The 20,566-nt window shown below is 45.9% G+C and overlaps 1 protein-coding gene across 3 annotated transcripts in view; it reads right to left on the bottom strand.

Annotated features, from left to right (window-relative positions):
• Window positions 1–14,427, bottom strand: part of MAP3K6 (mitogen-activated protein kinase kinase kinase 6) — a 72,978-nt gene extending 58,551 nt beyond the window's left edge. The window contains exons 1-2 of one of the 3 annotated variants that reach the window (XM_072980199.2): window positions 14,004–14,427; window positions 8,144–8,283 (exon numbers count right to left, since the gene is read on the bottom strand). In XM_072980199.2, the coding sequence (XP_072836300.2) occupies window positions 8,144–8,283; window positions 14,004–14,316 (453 nt within the window). In that variant the 5' untranslated portion in view covers window positions 14,317–14,427. The remainder of the gene's footprint in view (window positions 1–8,143; window positions 8,284–14,003) is intronic. The other 2 variants (XM_078379993.1, XM_072980200.2) reach the window with 2 other exon arrangements.
• Between the last annotated feature and the right edge of the window lie 6,139 nt (window positions 14,428–20,566).

The raw sequence follows: 20,566 nt of genomic DNA, 5'->3' as shown, positions 1-20,566 counted from the left end.
ACCCAGCTTGCTGGGGGGGCAATGTGTAGCCTGTATAATTAAAAAATTGTAAACCGCCCGGAGAGTGCTTGTAGCGCTATGGGGCGGTATATAAGTCCAATAAATAAATAAATAAATAAATGTCCCCTGCTTGAGAGACCACCCTCTCACGGGGCACACGAGCTGGCGAGCAAGACAGCAGTCCCACGGCCACCGTGGCCAGATCTCCCCAGACCGACTCCCTCTCTGCCCAGTAAGACAAGAGATGGGTCCCTTTTGCCTTGCAGGGCTCCTGCAGGTACGCCTCTGCCTCTGCCATGCCCTTCCTCCGGGCTGGTGTCTCTGGAGGACAGGCGCCTGCCAAGTTCGTCAAAACATTGTCCAAGGAGGCTTGCCCTGTAGTTTGCAGGGGTGACAGACTTTGGACTCTAGAATTTAACTGGTGGGACTGCTTTTTGGGGTGCTATGAACTTTGCGAGTTTCTTCCTGCTCTTTGTAACTCCTCAGTGCTAACCAGACTTTTTTCACTAACTGCTGTGGCATGTGATGGACCATTGGCTGGCACTGCTCCCTCTCTTACCACTGCATCATCCTCATTGCCCACTGTTTAATTCAAGCACCTGAGAGGGTTGCTAGAACATGCCCCTTCTTTTACAAGGAGTTCTTAGGAGCATCAGTTCTTGACTACATGTTCTTAACAGAGATTGCTAACTTGTCATAAGTACCAATTCTGGCCGATGGTGGGGGGAGCGCAGCTGGAGAGGCAGGAGGGCCATTGTCTTTTAGCGCTCCATGCTTTTGATATAGTGCCCATCCCTCCCCCATGTCAGATGCTTACGCACCTGAAGGGGAGTTCCCACCAACCACAATGAGAAGAGATTTTTTAGGAATAGGGGCTGGGAGTAAACGCTTCCTTAAATAAGACAGAGCTGCATGAAAGATGGAGTTGCATGGATTGATGCTCTTTGCACATTTCCTTTCCAACTACAAAAGCAGCAGCACTATATTTAGATGCATGCTTTAGGCAGTGTAACAGACATTTGCACGCATGGACATCAGCAGATAGCCAAGACACACATAATTAGAAAAAGAAGCAGAAGCAAAATCAGAAGCACTGTTCTTTTCTGCAAAAACAAGACCTGATTGTGGAATTGACTGTTTTAATATAAAAATTAGAGTAAAGTTAAAGAAGAACATTAAAACAATAAAAACACCAAACAAAGAGTACAGTGGTGCCTCGCTTAACAGGCGCTCCGTTTTACGACAAAATCGCATAACGATGAAGTTTTTGCGATTGCAAAAGTGATTGCAAAACAATATTTCCTATGGGGAAATTTCGCCGATTCTCGCAAAACGGCGATTTTCCTACAGCTGATTGGCAGTTTCAAAATGGCCATCGGGTTAAAAAAAATGGCCACCTGCTGTTTTCTGGGATGGATTCCTCGCTGCATGGGCAGCGGAAATGGCCGCGCTATGAAGGATCTTCAGTGGACGGTGAGTTTCAAGCCCATAGGAACGCATTAATCGGGTTTTAATGCGTTTCTATGGACTTTTTAATTTCGCTTTACAATGTTTTCATTCTACAGCGATTTCGCTGGAACGAATTAACATTGTAATGTGAGGCACCACTGTATAGTGGAGTGTACTAATGAATTTCTGAAGAAAATAAATTCATATTTTATTGATTGCGATGAAGCCTTTGCGTGGAAAAGCTGTGGATTGCTATAAAAGAAATATATTTGCCTCAATATTTGATTTCCCTAATGCTTAACCTATGCTCTGGACAAGATGCAATTGTTCGGACAAAATATAGAGGAAAAAAATATCTTCCAGCTGTTAGAGGGGTTAGATAGGAATATATTTTACCTATATATATTTTATTACTCTATATTTTATATCTGTTCAATCTCTATATACAACACATGATACAAAAAACTGGGCTAGATTCAGTTAAAGGAAAAATGAATACTGGTGGGTAAACCATCAGGGAACCAGATCTGGCAGAAAGTAGCAGGAAGTTTAAAGAAAAGTAGCAGGAAGTTTAAAGAAAAAAGTATAAAAGCAGAATTGCTGCTGTACATTAAGATGACAAAAATAATGGCTATAGAAGAGTTAGATAATTCAAGCATCTGAAAAGTAATAAAAATTGTTAAAGGCGTTTATTTATTTATTTATTTTTCATTGCTTGAGTCATAAGTAAAAATGGAGACTGATGCTAAGAAATCAGACAAAAAGTGAGATTTGCAAGGGGAGTTATGAAGGAACCAGAAAAGATGCTTGAGTATAAAAATGTGTCTCTGGAAGCCAAAATCTAAGACCATCCATGCTGTTCACGCAGTATAATATTTCACTTCCTCATTATGGCATAAGGATGTGAAATCTAAATAGTGAAGAAAGGTGAATGGGGGCGGGGAGAGTAATTTGAAATGTGGTATTGGAACCGGACTTCGCAAAAATCCTGGACCACCAGAGAGATTAATAGGTGGACTCTAGATCAAATCAAGCCTGAACTCTTACTAGACACTAACATGATAAAACAGAGGCTATTTTAACTCAGAATTATACCAGCCCTGCTAGAAAACACAAGAGTTCTAGGGAAAATGGAAGAAATTAGGAAAAGAAGACCCTCTAGCGTCAGGCCATTTTAGTTCATAAAGGAAACCAGGGCCCTTGGTTGCAAAATGTGAAGCTGTGCTGGTTATGGATAGGAATTTTTGGAAGTCATTAATTTTTAGGGTTAGTAAGTCGGAAGCAACTTGATGGTGCAGAATACAGTGGTGCCTCACCTAGCGATCACTCCGTTGAGTGATGAAATCGCTTTGCGATGGACTTTTGGCTATCGCTGGAGCGATCGCTTAGCGATGGCCCCTATGGCTAAAATTCACTTTGCGATGATCGCGGGGAAGCAATCATGGCAAAGCGAACTTTTTAAAACAGCTGATCGGCGGTTCCAAAATGGCCTCCGCAAAAACTTTAGAGGCACCCAAAATGGCCGCCGCTATGGAGGAATTTCGCTTTAAGGTAAGTTTTTAGCCCATAGCAACATATTAACCACGTTTTAATACATTCCTATGGGCTTTTTAATATCGCTTAGCGATTAAATCACTTAGCGATGTTTTTTCCGGAACGGATTAACATCGCTAAGTGAGGCACCACTGTAATGACAACTTACAGAATAGTATGTCCCCATTTTATGCTAAGAGGTGGCCAGGATCGGATTAGCCTTTACACTCATGCAACCCTTGGTTGTGCAAGCGCACAGATGGAGGCATCTGAGACTTTATGCACAAGCACTTCACTGTCTCACAAGCCCCTGCCACCCCAGCCAAAAAGGCCACTCGGCCTTTTCTAGCAGATGCCACAACAGGCGGCCACTCACTGCAAGAGGCTTCCTGATTTCTACCTTCCCTGAGAGCCTGTGTAAGTATACTGCTGGAATGTTCACTCCACTCACATTATACAGATTTCTGGTCCGTTTCCTCTCTTGCCCTGCTCTTTAGGGCCTGCACGACCAATTTTGCCACCCCACTTCATCTCAGAGGTTTTATATGCTTTCAAACATGAAAGGTCTGACTTCAGGAAACAGCACGACATAGACAAGTCTTCAGTGTCTTCACTATCAGTCCTTCACTGAAATCTTCAAGCACACAAGAGTTCACCTTCTCTGAATAAACCGAAGATTTTCCTAATCTTTGAAGGGATGTTGCAAGCCTCAACTGTCTCTTCCTAACATGGCAAGCATTCTCTGGCATTCCTCCCACAAGGGGACTGGCACCGACGCCTCCTGGGTTTGCTTTTTAAAGAGGCAGCACAGAACCTGCAAAATGTGTTTGATCAAGAGGAACAACAGAATATACAGTTATGTGTCTACCAGAGGGGAGGGTCGAAGTTCTCTAAAAGACCATATGGGTGTTCAGAACATCAGGGGAGGCCCTTCTCTCCATCCTACCACCCTCACAGGAGTATTTAGCTGGGACACAGGAGAGGAGAGCCTTCTCTGTGGCTGCTCCCAGACTCTGGAACTCCCTCCCACAGGAGGCCAGACGGGCCCCATCTTTGCTGTCCTTCCGCAAGCAGACGAAGATATTTTCTTCAGGAAAGCTTTCCTTTAAATAAATGGTTGACCAAGGGGGTCTTTTTTCAAAGGAATGTTTGTATTCTGTTGTTTTACTTGTGTTTTTAATATTGCTCTTTTTACAAATTGCAATACTGTATATTTATTTAATTTTAAAAAATATTATAGTAATTTATTAGCATTTGATTTTTTTTCTTTTTAATACTATAAGCCATTTGGACCCCAAAGGTTTCCCACGGCAAAAGGGAAACGTGGAACCTGAAGGGATGGGACAGGCAACTTTTAAGTGAAAAAAATATTACTGTCACAGGCTGATGACATCTTTCTAGTTGTGCCATATAAAATCAGGAGAACAGGATTTCAGCCAGTGTCACTTTGTTTCCAAATAAACCAAGCAAGACGGGTCTAAATTTCTGGTCAGTCTATTTTCAAAAGAGAGGAGAACCATTCTTACTCTCTCCTTCCTAATAATTGCACATGCCACTTAAACCTGTTTAGAACAGGGTTGGGCAAAGTACAGCCTTCCAGACAGTATTAGACTGTTCACTCCCAACATTCTTCACAATCAGATATGCTGGCTAAGGTTACCAAAATTGCATGCAGTTACGTTTGGTGGCTGGGCTGTGCTCATTCTGTCTTGAAACGGTAGCTTAGCACAATAAATCACACTGGAGTAGGCACACTGAATCAATGGGGATGTGGTGAATCAACTCCTCTATAAGATACGCTAAATAAAGTCATAACTAGAGTAAGCCTATTGAATCAATGGAAATGTGAGTTAACCTTTGATTCATTGGGCTTACTCCAATGCAATTCTCTACGCTGAGCGACAGGATTTTGGCCATTGTTTGACTTTTAGTCATGCAATCCTGTTCGGCTGGACGAAAGATTTTATTGCCTGGAACAAAGGTCAAGAAGATGCTCTTTCTCCCTGATTTTGATGCTTAGAAATAGAGTGGACTAAACAATGGCAACAGAATGGCATCTAGAGCTCGCTGGAAAACCTATTTCATGGCAGTAGTGGCAGCGAAGAAGCTATTTGTCTCTGCCACCATGGAGTCTGCTCAGAGCTGTTCAGTGGAGCGCTTTCAGGTGGTCAAGGACCTGTTGCAAAGATCAGCACAAGAGAAAGATGCTGACCACTCAACCGCTCGTTGAGAAGATGCTGTGTCGCGTTTTGCCGACAAAATTGCTCAGATCCACTCTGGCATAGATGTTTAGTTCACCCAAGTCTTGTTGATGTAACTTTGGCCCCTGCTTGTCCTTCAAAAACGTATGCATTTCAGTTTGTGCTGCCTGAAGATGAGCACAGGATATCTCAGGAGAGGTGAAAGCCACCACATGTGTCATGGACTCTTGCCCGTCCTGGTTTATAAAAGCAGTCAAAGCAGGGGGACTGGCTGAGTGGGTCAGGGGAGTGGTGAATGCCTCCTCGCAACAAGATAGGGAACCCAGAATGCCTAAAGGAGAAAGCAGTAAGTCCTTTGTTTAAAAAAGCCCTCCTTGAATCCCACTGCACTGGATAATTATTGGCCAGTGTCCAATATTCCATTTTTGGGGAAAGTCTTTGACTGTGTTGTGGTGTCTCAGCTCCAGAGGTTCCTGGATGAAGCAGATTATCTAGATCAGTGTTTCCCACACTTGGGTAACCAAGGTCTTTTTGGACTGCAACTCCCAAAAATCCTGGACAGCGCAGCTAGTGGTGAGGGCTTCTGACTATTTGAGTCCAAGAACGCTTAGGTTACCCAAGGTTGGGAACCACTGGTTTAGATCCCTTTCACCCTGGGAATACATATAAATAGGTATTGGGGGGATGTTATTCAGTATTTTCAGTCAGTGGATAGATGAATTAGTGAATACTGATTCTGCGGATAGGAGGGTCATCTTACTGTATGTAAATACAGTGGACCCTCTACTTAAGGAATTAATCCATACTGGAATGGTGGCTGCAAGTCGAAAAGTCTGTAAGTCGAATCTCCATTGACCTACAATGCACTGAAAACCGATTAATCCCATAACCAGTGGTTTTTATTCTATTTTTATCCCATTTTGGTTTTTTTCTGGTCTGTAAGTCGATTCTCTGACTGCAAGTCGAATCTAAATTTTGCAGCCAGAGAAATCTGTAACTCGAAAAGTCTGTAAGTCGAGCCGTCTGTAAGTCGAGGGTCCACTGTAATATATACACCTGAAGGTATCAGGCCAGTTTGAGAGGACAGAAGGAAGACAGCCAGGTGACTCAGAAAGAGAAAGGTTTGCCACTGCTGCACCTCCAACATTTGGCTTAAAAGGCATCTGCCCCATGTATCTGCCTAACAGAAGCAGTTTTGCATCTCAAAGACGTTCCAATTACAACAAGGCTCAGTATGTTCAGTGGATTCCTAGGTTACGTATCTCTTTGCACACTGTCTCAAAACAGTTACACACTGCAATCCAATTCCCATTAAGTTAGGAATAAAAACCCACTTAATTCAGAGAGAGCTTGTTTCTAAATAGAAATGCATAACACAATGCTGTGTTAGTCCCTTACCACACTTCCAACAAAAGGTGGATCGCTGGGTATAAAACTCTGAATCTGCATTCATCATGAATCCAGGAACAGGAGTTATTTCTGACAACAATCAGAGAGTACAAGTGAATGAGCATTTGTTGATAAGAAGGAGACAAGGCCATCTCCTGCTGAAACTGAAACACAGGCAGCTTCTCCCTTCCAGCCCTGCTGCAGCCACCAGGCTCTCCTTAGCACATTAAGTGGCTGATAGCATCAGGCAGCACGGAAAGCCCACAAACGCCATCACTGCGTTAGATAAATCAATTGTCTGGGCTGATAACCTGCAGCTTCCTGGCTTCCTAGAACAGTCGTCCTCCTCTGCAAAATCATGCCCTTCAGATCATGGACAACTGCCATCTCTGCCAGCCAAAAGGCCAACGGTCATGCTGGCTGCAGAGATGGGGACACTTCAGGAAGGCACCAGCTCCTATAAAGGTTGTCCTAGAACCACCCTACTTACTTTGCACAGTGTTACTTAGAAACAGCCAGCATTGGCAGGAATATCACTGGACATAAAGGAGTCATAGAATCTTTGACTAACTTGGAAGGGGCCTATAAGACCACTGAGTCCAACCCACTGCTTAACGCAGGAATTCCAAATCAAAGCAGATCTGACAGACGACTGCCCAATTTTCTCTTGATTGCCTACAGCGCTGGAGCACTCAGCACCTCCTGAGATAATTGGTTCCATTGTCATACTGCTCTAAGAGTTAAGAAGTTTTCTGTGATATTCAGCCTAAACCTGGTTTCCTGTAGTTTGAGCCCATTAAGAACCAGCTTCTTCCTCCTCTTCTCCCACCACACTTCCATCAAAAGCATGGATTTCCCAGCTCTCAATATTTTAACAAAAGTTACAACAGAAAGGTTCTACTGCATATGAGGAAAGCTTTCAGGAAATAGAGAATGGATTTTTGGGTGGAAAGACTTCACAGACTCCTTTTGAACTAGCACTGACAATCATGTTCTGATGTGCACCTTGCGCTTTAATTCAGTTTTTTTAAAATCACCTCTGCCCACGAGCGGCTATTCTGTCCATTGCTAGGTCTCAAGTGTTCTTATAAAACAGATGTGGGCGGAGTGCAACCATCAGGGGCCCAAATGTAGCCCCAGGGTCCAAAGCTCCCCCTTTAAAATGTGTTTTTTTTTTTAAAATCGGCTTCTGAAGGGTATAAAGGGGCTTTTCAACAAAACAGTCCCTGTCTTTGTAAGAAAACGAACATGGAGTGGGGTTGCAAAGCAGGGGTGGTCCCCAAGATCCAAGACCTCAGGAGATTCCTCATCTCTGCTGTAAAAGAGACACAAGGTAGATCCCCAAATCCTGAAGTCTGTCCACCCCAACACAGAAAGGTAAGTTAGTTTGCTCCTTTGTTTGCTAGAGACCACAACAGAATGCCTCATCCTGGAACATCCTGAGAGTTTTCCATATGGCACCCTTGATTCCTGAATTTGACCAGCTGACCCCCTTTTATTGTGAGGCAAAAGCTTCAAGCGGCTCAAGAAAATCTCCACCGACAGAACTGCATTGCATATTTCCCACTCACGCGGAAGTCCTGCAGCTCCGGAAGACTGTTGTAACTGCAAAGGAGGATGTTGTTGGTCATGCTGAAACTTTCGCGCACCCCCAGGTGATAGAAGAGCGAAGGCTGGCACAGACTGTTGCTCATCTCCACCACAACCACATCTGAAGGCAAGAGACAGACCATCAGACCCAGCTATGACCTAAGACCACCAGCTTACCTCACATTTTGTCCCCACCTGCCATGACCTTACGTTGTCTTACAGTCTCCATCTTGCCTGCAACTGCAAGCAGGCACAACGTGCCAATTCAAGGTAATAAACACAAATCGCGTCTGCAAGACCGGTCAGCCCTCACTGCTAAAGTAGAAAAGAGAGCATCCTGGCCCCACCTCCCCCACCTGGAAGGTGTCATTAAAAACCCCTTTCAGTTCTACTTCTGGACCACCTTTTGACTCAAAAGGACCTTCAGAAGCTCTCCAAAGGATATGACTGACATTAAAACAAAAGAAAAAGTTACAAGCTGAGGCTCCAGTCCTTTGGCCATCTCATGAGAAGAGAAGACTCCCTGGAAAAGACCCTGATGTTGGGCAAGTGTGAAGGCAAGAGGAGAAGAGGACGACAGAGGACGAGATGGTTGGATAGTGTCACCGAAGTTACCAACATGAATTTGACCCAATTCTGGGAGGCAGTGGAAGACAGGCGGGCCTGGCGTGCTCTGGTCCAAGGGGTTCACGAAGAGCTGGACACGACTTAATGACTAAACAACAACAACAAATGTTCTGAACTCAACCAAAAGCACTTCAAGTTGCCATAGTGATCCAGTGATAAAATAGCGAGCATGCTTTCCAGAACTTTTTGTCAGCCTGGATGGTAAGCAAAACAAAAATGAACTAAAAGGGACATGAATGAAACCTCTGACGAGAAAAGTCTCAGAATCTGCCATTTGTGATACTCTTAATGTACAGTGTAGAAGGCACTACACAAAAGTAATTGGCACTCCTACATATATTTACCTAGGAGTGCATTCCTGCACTGGATGATGCAATGGGGCTTATTGAGCCAACGTGGGTAGGATTTTAGCACGCTGTACTAAACTTCAGATTTCACTCCAAAGTTATTCTGTCAAAGCTCCAAAGCTGCTGACCTGCCTCCCACAGAAGGTCAAACTATCCTTGCTTAGTCAGGCAAAGATTTTTCTCTTCAGGCAGGCTTTTTCTCAGTGACTGGCTATCTACAAGTTAGGCTGCTGTTCTTTTCATTTTGTTTGCTCCCCCTTCCCCAATTATCTTCCAATTTTCATGTCATTTGTTTTAAATATTATAAGCTGTCTTGGGTCCCCTCAAGTAGAAAGGAGGAACATAAATGTTTAAATAAATAAATAGAGGTTGCTCAAATTATCTTAGTTGTTTGAGGCAGAAAACCTCACAGATAGCTAGCCTTGCTTGTAAAAACAAAAGAATAGTGCATTAAAGAACCATTTGTTAGGATGAATACTCAACATCTGCTGCCTCTCGTCATCTTGTTTGCATCTTGTAAAATAGAGAGCGTGAGTAAAGGAAAACACGGTGGTTCTCTTAGACAGTTTACAAAGAATCAAGTGAAGTTGAACTGGCGAACTGGTATTACTTAACTGGATGGAGAATGTGTAACTTATACAACAAGATCTTAAAGTATCAGATCTTCCTCTAGATCTAGAACTCAACTCCTGGGTCACTAAAGCTGCAATCCTATATGTGCTTACCAAGGAGTAAAGTCTATTGAATTGGGGGGGGGGTTAAAAAATAGCATTTGGCTCATCCATCCCTAGGACTAAGTGTTGCGGAACCTTACAAACATAATAATAAGGGGGAAAATGTTTCTCATGCTTCTGACATTTTTGTTCACCAGATAAGGTCATGTGAAACTCTGCCTAGCTCTGTTGAACTTCTCTGATGTTATCTTTAAACTTAAGAATGTGATACCCAATGCGCCCAGAGATGTCCTACACTTTCCAGGATTTATCGCTCAGAAGTGAATCTGCTCACAAAGCACATTCTCTACTGCTCAGTGACAGCTTCCCCTTTTGTGGACCAGCATACACTTTCTTAGATGCACACTGTGTTATGATTCATTGGCAGATCATACACTATGTACATACATTAATATGCTGGTAACAACCAACCCTTTCCCCTCATAGCTTCTAAATCAGAAATACAAGCTCTGGACTAGAGATGGAGGTATTCGTATACGAATATGATTAACACACACACACACACACACACACACACACACACACACACACACACACACACACACACACACACACACACACACACACACACACACACACACACACACACACACACACACAGGTGGACATAATGAGGATCCGGCCCCCTGGGGCCAGACCGTCCACTCACCTGTCCACTGTTGCTGCAGGCTTCATGCTCCCTTCTAATTGCTCAGGAGCTCACAGTCGACTAGCCACTCCTGGCAGAAGGAGAGAAAATGAGCCTCCCTGCTAGGCTGACAAGTGGTTAGCTGATCGCGAGTTCCCAAGCAATTGGAAGGAAGCATGGAGCCCGTGGCAGCAGCAGACAGCTAAGTGGATGGTCCAGCCCCAGGGGGCCAAACCATTATTATGTCTACCTGTGGGGGGGTATTCATATACCCCCATCTCTACTCTGGACCGATGCCTAGATTCAGCAGAGGTATGGATAAAGGCTCTCCCCTTGTAATGAGAGTGAAAGAGGAGAGTGCAAAAAACGGTCTGAAACTCAACATCAAAAAAACTAAGATCATGGCCACTGGTCCCATCACCTCCTGGGAAATAGAAGGGGAAGATATGGAGGCAGTGTCAAATTTTATCTTCCTGGGCTCCATGATCACTGCAGATGGAGACAGCAGCCCTGAAATTAAAAGGCGCCTTCTTCTTGGGAGGAAAGCGATGACAAATCTGGACAGCATCTTGAAAAGCAGAGACATCACCTTGCCAACAAAAGTCCGAATAGTCAAAGCTATGGTTTTTCCTGTCGTGATGTATGGAAGTGAGAGCTGGACCATAAAGAAAGCAGACCGCCGAAGAATTGATGCCTTTGAATTGTGGTGCTGGAGGAGGCTCTTGAGAATCCCCTGGACTGCAAGGAGAACAAACCTATCAGTTCTAAAGGAAATCAACCCTGAGTGCTCACTGGAAGGACAGATCCTGAAGCTGAGGCTCCAGTACTTTGGCCATCTAATGAGAAGAAAAGACTCCCTGGAAAAGACCCTGATGTTGGGAAAGTGTGATGGCAAGAGGAGAAGGGGACGACCGAGGATGAGATGGCTGGACAGTGTCTGCGAAGCAACCAACATGAACCTGACACAACTCCGGGAGGCAGTAGAAGACAGGAGGGCCTGGCGTGCTCTGGTCCATGGGGTCACGAAGAGTCGGACACGACTAAACGACTAAACACACACACACATGGATAAAGGCCAGTAAACTTGAGTTTGAAGCCAGGCTAAATGAAGGCTTTTGGGAGAGAGTGGTGCCTGATCTGGATAGGGCTGTATTCCTTCCGAAGAAACAGGGATATACACTGGGGTTGTTCATAGGCTCACCTTTCTGCCTTCAGCCGCCAGGAGCACCATTCATCAGCTTTGGCTCCTACAAGCTCCTGAGTTGGGAGAATCTGACTGCATCCTAACTGTAGCCCTGGTTTACTCCAACGCATGTTATTAGAGACAAGTACAGTGGACCCTCGACTTACAGACGGCTCGACTTACAGACTTTTCGAGTTACAGACTTCTCTGGCTGCAAAATTTAGATTCGACTTGCAGCCAGAGAATCGACTTACAGACCAGAAAAAAACCAAAATGGAATAAAAATAGAATAAAAACCACTGGTTATGGGATTAATCGGTTTTCAGTGCATTGTAGGTCAATGGAAATTCGACTTACAGACTTTTCGACTTGCAGCCACCATTCCAATACGGATTAATTCCGTAAGTAGAGGGTCCACTGTAGGAACTGCCAATTCGGCAGTTTGTGCCAGTTCATTATTGACCAAACGGGTGTTCGGCCCTTCAAAGCCCCACTTCCTCTGGCAGGCAACCTACTGAAAGGCAGCACCTGGAGGAAGTGGGGTAGGGAAGCCAGGCCACACCGCCTCTGAGTGGGAGTCCACTGGAAGAAGCGGGGCTTTGTCCAATAAACCAACTGGCACAAACCGCTTGTTATGTGCCCATCTCTACATGTTATGCAGAACATTTCTTGTGCTTATTCCAAAAGCCGCAGCTGGTCCAGAATGTGGCCGTCGCTGTAGCATTCTGTCAGCAGCATGGGAAAACCTGGGCTTTTTTTTTACCTATCAGTAAACTAGTGGGCCAAGTGTATTTTGTTATCAGTACACAAAGCTCTACATAGATTGGGATCATCAGACTTTCTATGTCCGATAGAATTCAGGAAGGTTACTTTTCTGGAGTGCAGTCCTCTGCATCCCCACTAGCTTACCCCACTTGGTGTGGTCCTCAAGAGAGGCACTCTTGATAGAGTTCCACAGTCAAAAGGTCTGCCTTATGGCTACGAAAAACCGTGCTAATTCTGCAGAATTCTCTGCTTCTTAATACTAGACAGGCACTGATAATTTCATTTTTGTTTGTCCCATCATAGGGTTTCAGGGTATGGAATATTCATAAGCGGTTTATCATTGCTTTCTTCTGTGCAGTCCTAACAAGAGTTAGCTTGAGTTTCACTATCACTGGAAAAGATCCTCCACCAGGGTCACTTTCCACTTGCGCTGTTGCCCAGGATTTTTCAGGAGTTTCCCTGCCCCACTGAAACGATCAGTTCTCTTTTTGCTGACATGATCTTTAATCCTGAAGGAATCTTACTTTGGTGTGTCAGTTTTGACCATACCATTTGGGCAACCCTGCTAGGAGTCCAGATTTGTAATCAGGTCTAGCCTCCCGACTGCATTGCTCTCTGCTTCTCTAATATACTTAAAAACCCTCCTTGTTAAAGATTTTGGCTACTGCAGATCAATTGTTAATCCAAATGGAGACTGCAGACAGAAAATCTGAAGCAGATTCAAATCTGGAAGGGAATTTATGAAGGAAGTACCAACATTGTAACTATAACTATGTCCAATTCTTAGGGCAATCCTTTTAAGGTTTTCCAGGCAGAGAATACTCAAAAGTGGTTAGCATTCCCTTCTCCTAGGGGCACCTTGGGATTGTACAGCTTTCCCAAGACCACACAGGGAGAACTGAATTCCCAACTTCTGTCTCCAGATTCATATCCCTAAAGCACTGAGCTATCCAGCCAGACCTTACTTAATGGTAGGGTTACCATAAGCTAATTATTATTGCCATTTAACTGACTTGATTACACATAAGAGAATGTGCTAGTTTTGAGTCTTAGGTGGCTGTTCAGGACATATTTTCACTCTCATGTTCTCTCCCTGCAGGGATCCAGGTACATGCACAGGTTTTATGAATGGCTTTCTATTTCTCGCTTTCCTTCACTTCTGGATGGCTTCTCACAGGATCTATGCCTTTGTGGCCGCCCAAGCGTGTCTCCAACACCAGGGTCAGTTGTTTTCCTCTGTCGTGGGAACTAGTCAGAGAGAAAACCTTCGTCTCCATGAAGTTAATAGAAGAAAAGATAGGAGCACATCCTAGCTCCGTGCCTTCGCTAAGGGCTTGTTCATTTCCGGAGCTCTTGATAGCTATGTATGTGACTCTCCCAATTCAACAAGTTTTCACACGAAGATGCAGCCACGGGAGGGCCACCTGCTCGGAGTGGGTTGGCACCTGCGTGCGTGCGTGCCAATCGCCACCCTTGGCAAACTTTGGAGGGCTCCCCACCACCACCACCGCTTCCGGGAAAAAGTTCCTGCCCGGGGGTTCTCCCCCCCCCACTCACCCGCGTTATAGAACCGGTCCAAGGTCTCGGTGTCTCCGAGCATCACCGTCCCGAAGGGCAGGGTCGTCAGCTCGGCGGCGCGCCCCTCCTCGTGGCAGGCTTCCCGCAGGCACCGCAGGGGCAGCGGCTCCTCCACGTCCTCGGTGAAGACATAGACGACGCTCAGCGGGCGGCCCCGGCCCCCGCCGCCGCCGTTACTCCCGCGGAGGCAGGGGCTCGGGGCGGCCACCGGCTTGCTCGGCGTCAGGGCCATGGCCAGCGTGTCCTGCCACAGGCTGCCGGCGCTGCCCGGCCCGCCGCCGTCTCCCTCCATGCAGCCCTCGACGCCCCACGCCCTGCGCTCGGACGCCCGGGGGGGCCCACTGCAACCCCCCCCGCTCCCTGCACCCACCAAAAACCCCGGGGCTGCGGGCCCCCTCCTCCCCCCCCCGCCGCCGCGAGGAGCCGGACCTGAGGGAGGGACGCGCCGAAAGTCGGCTTATAAACGGGTCAAGTTTGGTCCCCTTTCCCCCTCGCAGCCGCCCCACGTGGGCTGCCCCGCAGAGCCCGCCCCGGGAAGAAGACTTTTCCCCCTTGCGAGTTCCAGCGCAGGGCGCGGCGGAGAAGGGAGCCGGAGCCGGAGCCTGGCGAGGGAGGACCTCCCGGGAGGCTGGCTCCTTCCTGGGCGTGCCTCGGCCTGGGAAGGCGGCGGCGGCGGCGGCGGGGGCGCCCCAGGGAAGCGAGCGGCGAGCAACGCCCACCGGACAGGGGAAGGCCCCGCCCGGGACTGGCCGCGGAGCCGCCTCGGGCGCCTGTCCCGGTTGGCGCAGCCCCCGCGCGCGCCCCGTCCTTTCTCCTGCCCGGTGGCCCCGGCTTCCCTCCCCCCAAAAAAAAGTTAAATTAGGGGCACGCGGGGCCCCTATTGGGAGAGGCCGTGTGGGGGGGCGGGGAGAGGGGCGGCTTAGGACTGAGGGCACTAGGTTTGAAACCATTGCTCAACCGTGAAATCTCACTGAGGGGGTGCGTGGCACGGATAAATGCACTCCTTAAATACCTCACTTACCTGGAAGGCCTGGTGAGGATTAGGTGTGGTGGATAGAGTGAGGAACTAGGGCTCTGGAGGACAGGGTTCGAATCCCCCACTTGGACATGGAAACTCACTGAGGGAGTGGAACTGGGAAAACCACTCCTTAAATATCTCACTTGCCTTGAAAGACTCCAGCTTGACGGCACAGAAGGTGCACGAATATTTGACCAACCTTGTAAGCCCTAGTAAGGGTCCCCATACCTGGATGTGACTTTGACCCTATATAACAAGGCCTCGCTCAGGTGATACAGAGTGCAAAGGGAGCCCTTGAGCTGTGGGAGTGGGGCCATTTCAGGTGCTGGAGTGGAGATTTTGTGTACCTTCCTCTGTCAAGGGTACTCCCTACACAGGAAGGGACAAGGAAATAGCAGGAGATAAAGAACATTAACTTAAGGGTGTGGGGTGGAGAAGCTGCTGTGGGGGGGATTGTGCAGGAGGAAACATAATATAATATAATAATAATAATAATTTATTGTCATTGTAAGTATATACACATACAACGAAATTCACACATACATACGTGCAGTTGGAGAGAGAAATTAGGCAGGTTAGACATAACCTGGTTATTTGGAGCTTCAAATCACAGTGTCATGTAACACTATTCATTAAAAAAGTAGGAAGTGCTTGGTTTCCATCCTTAAATTGGCCAAACTTTATCAAATAAGTTCCTCATAAAATCATAGCCTAATGGAATTGGAAGGGGCCATTATGGCCATTGAGTCTAACCTTCTGCTCAAAGCAGGAATCGAAATCCAAAGTAGATCTGATAGATCTACTTTTCTCTTGAATGCCTCCCACTGTTGAAGCACTCACTAGTACTACGGGTACCTCCAGAAGTAATTGATTCCATTATTGTACTGATTTAACAGTTAGGAAGTTTTTCCTGATCTTCAACGGAAAGCTGGCTTCCTGTAACTGGCTGGCTTCTGCCTTCGTTTCTGCTGGAACCTCCTTTAAACTATTGTGTTTTCCTTTTCAAGTGTGGGGTGGGCCTGACAAGGTATTTGAGCAGTTGGAAAAATCTGCTTTTCACCATCCCTGAAATTAAGAACCTTAGTCATGAACTCATTTTCTATGTTCAAGGAGGTTTGAAACATGAAAACAATGTTCTTGGTGGCAAAGTACAAGGTGGCATCTGATCCATTTTTTGAATCAAAGATGTCCTTTTTGGCCCCCGAGTGTAACTTTGACATTGATGGTAAGACGTCATTGGTAGCTAAAACTGTGCTCACGACCTGGGGTTCAAATCCCAGGTAGCCGGCTCAAGGTTGACTCAGCCTTCTATCCTTCCGAGGTCGGTAAAATGAGGTCGGTAAAATTTTATACCTTGCTGGGGGGCCAATGTGTAGCCTGTATAATGAAATTGTAAACCGCCCGGAGAGTGCTTGTAGCACTATGGGGCGGTATATAAGTCCAATAAATAAATAAATAAATAAATAAATAAAGACTCCAGAGGGAGGAAGAGCAGGGGAGGGGAAGAGTGTAGAGCAGATCACCTGGTCCATACAGTTCTATCCATTGGTTGGGTACCTCTGGATATCTCAGAGCTGACCCTGCCTTACTGCCATTTCAGGACTATAGCCTGGAATGTTTGAATGGGCAATATTAGCTCCTTGCTTAATGCTTGCTCTTGAAATTAACACGGAGATATTCCAGTGTTGACTTCTACTAACATATTTCCCACTGGCTGCTTCTTTTTTTAAATTGGTTTTAAATTGCCCTGCTTGATTGCCCATCGTTGGATTCTCACTTTAACATGGCGAGGGGGTTTAAGTGTGTCCTGGAGGCTGAGAACAATGCCTCAGGACACTACATAGTGCTAGCAGTCTAGACCCTTAGCAGGGTCATCCAAGGTAGATGGATCACTGAAATACTGGATGAAGATGCACCTCTTCCTCTTCAGGAACTAATGGCTGCATCAGCAGAAGATAACTGTTTGCAGCGGTGTCGGAGGAAGAGAAATTCCCAGATAGCGGTAGCAGAGGATGACAATGGTGAAAGATCTAACCCAAGTATTGGCCACGCTGGCTGAGAGCTTATGGGAGTTACAGTCCAAAAATATGTCAATATGTCCTTGTGTAATGCACAAGGTTCCAATATACATACTTCATGGTGTGTGGTAACTCATACCCTCTGAGCCACCATTTTATACCTAGATGTTAAGTGATGCTCCTTAGGTTTGGGCTGGAGGAAACGTCAGCACCCATCGTGCCATCCAGACCTGGCTGACATGAGGGATGGAGAATATATGTCCCCCCCAGCTCTTGTCACAATGGAAATCCCATCATCCCCAATTCTTTGCTACACAGGCTACTGCTGACGAGAGTTGCATCTAAAGAGTCACATGTTTCCCCCTTCCCAGCTTAGAAGCATTTAGACTAGGAGTCAAGAAAAGATTGATAAGGATTCATAAGACTGTCAGCGATCTTTAGTCATGATGGCTATATGTGATCATCAAGATAAGAGTGCCAAGGTCCAGGTTGTGCATGGTTGCCTTCAACAGCAGGGGGCAAGGGCAAGCCCAAACTCACACACGGACCAACAAGCCAGGATAGGAACGGAAACCGGAGCACCAGGATTGGAAACAGACCGCAGGAATGGGAGCGCTGAGCCAGAGCAGGGAGCAGGAATACCAGAGTTCAGAGCAGGAATGGAAACCAGAGGAGGAGCACTGGGGCGCAAGAGCACTGAAATACCCACAGCAGGGTCAAAGACCTAGGTTGGCAAGACAGCTTCCAGGAAGGAGAAGAGTCATTCCTTAAGTAGGCCTTCCCTCAGGACTCCCAGGGGGACCACATGAGAGCCGTGGCAGAAGCTGTCCTGGCAGGGCTCGATCCTGCAAATGCTGGCCTCTTCCTGGGACTAAGCTGGCCCCGATCCTACAGAGGCCAGGGCGGTGGTGCAGGGGAAGCCCTGCCACGACCCGGATCCTGACAAAGAGGACGTTTGCCCCTGTTTGCCAGTTTCTGGGGAAAGCGAGATGAGGGAATTTTGATGCCCTTTTGTCTTCCTCCTTGCGGATTTTCTAGATGTGTTTATTGGCAAATGCAGTCAACAGGATGATGGATGAGACAGGCCATTGGTTTAAAAGACTTTGGAATGTTGAGTTATTTGACAAGCTCCAGGGCTTCTTCGCAAGGGGAAAAGATAAGGCAAAAGGGAGTGAGGGAGGGCAGTTTTTCCCCCTTGTTTGCTTTAGAACAAGTCCCACAGCATTTAGTCGTATCAGATAAAACAAAATGAGGTCAAAAAAGGAAACAGAAACATTGTGGCACCTTCAAGATGAACAGCTTTCTTAGATCAAGGTCACTTCCTCAGACTTGACCCATGAAAGGTAACAATGAAAAACAGCCGATAACCTTTCAGGTACCACAACATCTCTCTCTCTCTCTCTCTCTCTCTCATTCATTCTTATTTATTATTTATTTGTTAATCTGACATGCTTGGACAGACCAACACAGCTGCTTCTTTGACAAGCTTCAGTCAGGCTTTATTCTCAGATAACTGTGCATGGGACTTTATCTGCATGAGATGCAACCCAGCAGGTGCGAAAGCCACAGGTGGGAGCACAACCTTCTTTGCCTCTAAATGGCTTTGGGGGTAAGTTGTTCTTGTTTTTCACAGACGTCTGCAATTCCTTTTAACATGGAATCTGTTGCTACGTGGAATAGGATGTGAGAACTTAGGTTAAATAAGTTTAAAACCTCATATGCAGATAGTTGTAAGGAGCTTCAGGTTGCTTGGAGAATTGATCTTGGGAAAGTACTTTTTTTACTTATTTATTTATATATTTATTTATTTATTTATTTGATTGATTGATTGGTTGATTGGTTGATTGATTGGTTGATTGATTGGTTGATTGGTTGATTGATTGATTAACAGAATTCCCCAACTCGTATGGCTGTTGGAGAATGTTGGGAGATGTAATTCAAAAAAAAAAAAAAAAGGAACTTTTTCCAGGCTCTGGAATTTAACCTGATAAGTATTATAAAAGTTTGATTTTTCTCTTTCTCCCAAGGAGCTTAAGACAAAATACATCTCCTGTCATCACAGAAAGAGTGACTAAATCAAGGTACCCTGCTGAAATCTTGTCTCTGGTCATGTAGAGATTAAAAACTGGGCCTCCTCAGCCCTATTCCAGACCTTTTAACCATTACAATGGGCCACTTTGGGCCTCTGTTTCTCAACAGCAATATGGACATTAAAGGGCCTTGCTCTGTAGATTCTGGACATGGTTGAACGGTCTTTTCCTTCTGTCCCACTTCGAAGTGGCCTTACCCTCACTGAATGAGGTCTTTTGCATGAATGTCCTAGGCAAAGCCCTATCCAGGAAGGGGCAAGTCGGTCATGGCCAAGCTAGAGAAGTCTTGTTTATGGGGCTTGGAAGAGCAGTGGAGAGCAACTCTTATGCACAAAGAGAGGAGGGGCAGAAGGCACGGGAGCAGAAAAGTGAAACGAAAAGTGTGAAGAAATGAGAGGGGGAGATGGGCAGAAAATGTCAGCTTTGGAGAACTGTGAACATAAAGTCCTGAAGTGTTTTCTAAGTTTTATTTATTTTTAGTGTGGTTCTTGCCACTCGGGGGGGGGGGCAAGGGAGGCACTGCCTGAACCCGAGCTTCACTCAGTTTCAAGGAACAGAGTCAGATTCCGTTCAAAGAACACAAACTTGTTTTTTTTAAGAAGAGCAGAGATATTTCTGGCTAAAAGCGGTTAAAGCAAAACTAACTCAAAATGTATTGATTATTTATTTAAAATATCCCACCCCACTTTTCTCCATGAAAAGGACGCAAGATGGCTTACAGGATTAAAAGACAGTGTGCAATGCGAAAAACGCTAAATATACAAAGTACACAAATTAGGGTTGCTTTAGGTTGCGGGAGAGGAGAGATGTGCCATTGGCAAATGACATATCAAGCTCAAGTGAGTGCCCCCCCCATCCAACCCTTCCTGTTGTCAAGCATCTATTGCACACTTTCCTTTTCAACTGAACCTTGTCAAAGCAACTCTTAGAAACAATTGAACGTTGACAATTGAAAGGGGGGGGGAAAGGAAAGTAAGAGATGTTTCAAGGAGGTGGGGAATCTGCATCACAGAGCTATGAAGGAGCTCTTCTTCCACTGCACAAAGAAGGCACAAATAAGATATTGACAGGGAGACAGTGAGCAAGGGAGCCTCCTTTCTCCTTCTGTGTCAGGAAAGGAAAAAGGGGAGGGAAGACAAACATGACAGAGAGGAGGGGAAAAAACACAGGGAATGAAGTTGGTGGATTCTCTTTTCCTCCTAACTGCTGTGCATGTCAGTGTGTGTGTGTGCGTGTGAGTGCATGCATGCGCACGCGTGAGTGCATTTATGTGCCAAACTAGGCAATGCACAAAAGTGAGAAGATGGCAAATGGCTCCAACAGTTGTCAGAGAAAGGTGCTGCGAAGAGGCATCATATTGCTTGCAACCTTACTAAACCATCCAATCAAAAGTAAAATTATTATTTTCACCTATGC

The sequence above is a fragment of the Pogona vitticeps genome, chromosome 9 (assembly GCF_051106095.1).
Source record: "Pogona vitticeps strain Pit_001003342236 chromosome 9, PviZW2.1, whole genome shotgun sequence".
Taxonomy (NCBI): Eukaryota; Metazoa; Chordata; class Lepidosauria; order Squamata; family Agamidae; genus Pogona; species Pogona vitticeps.
This window is presented reverse-complemented; position numbering and strand designations above follow the sequence as displayed.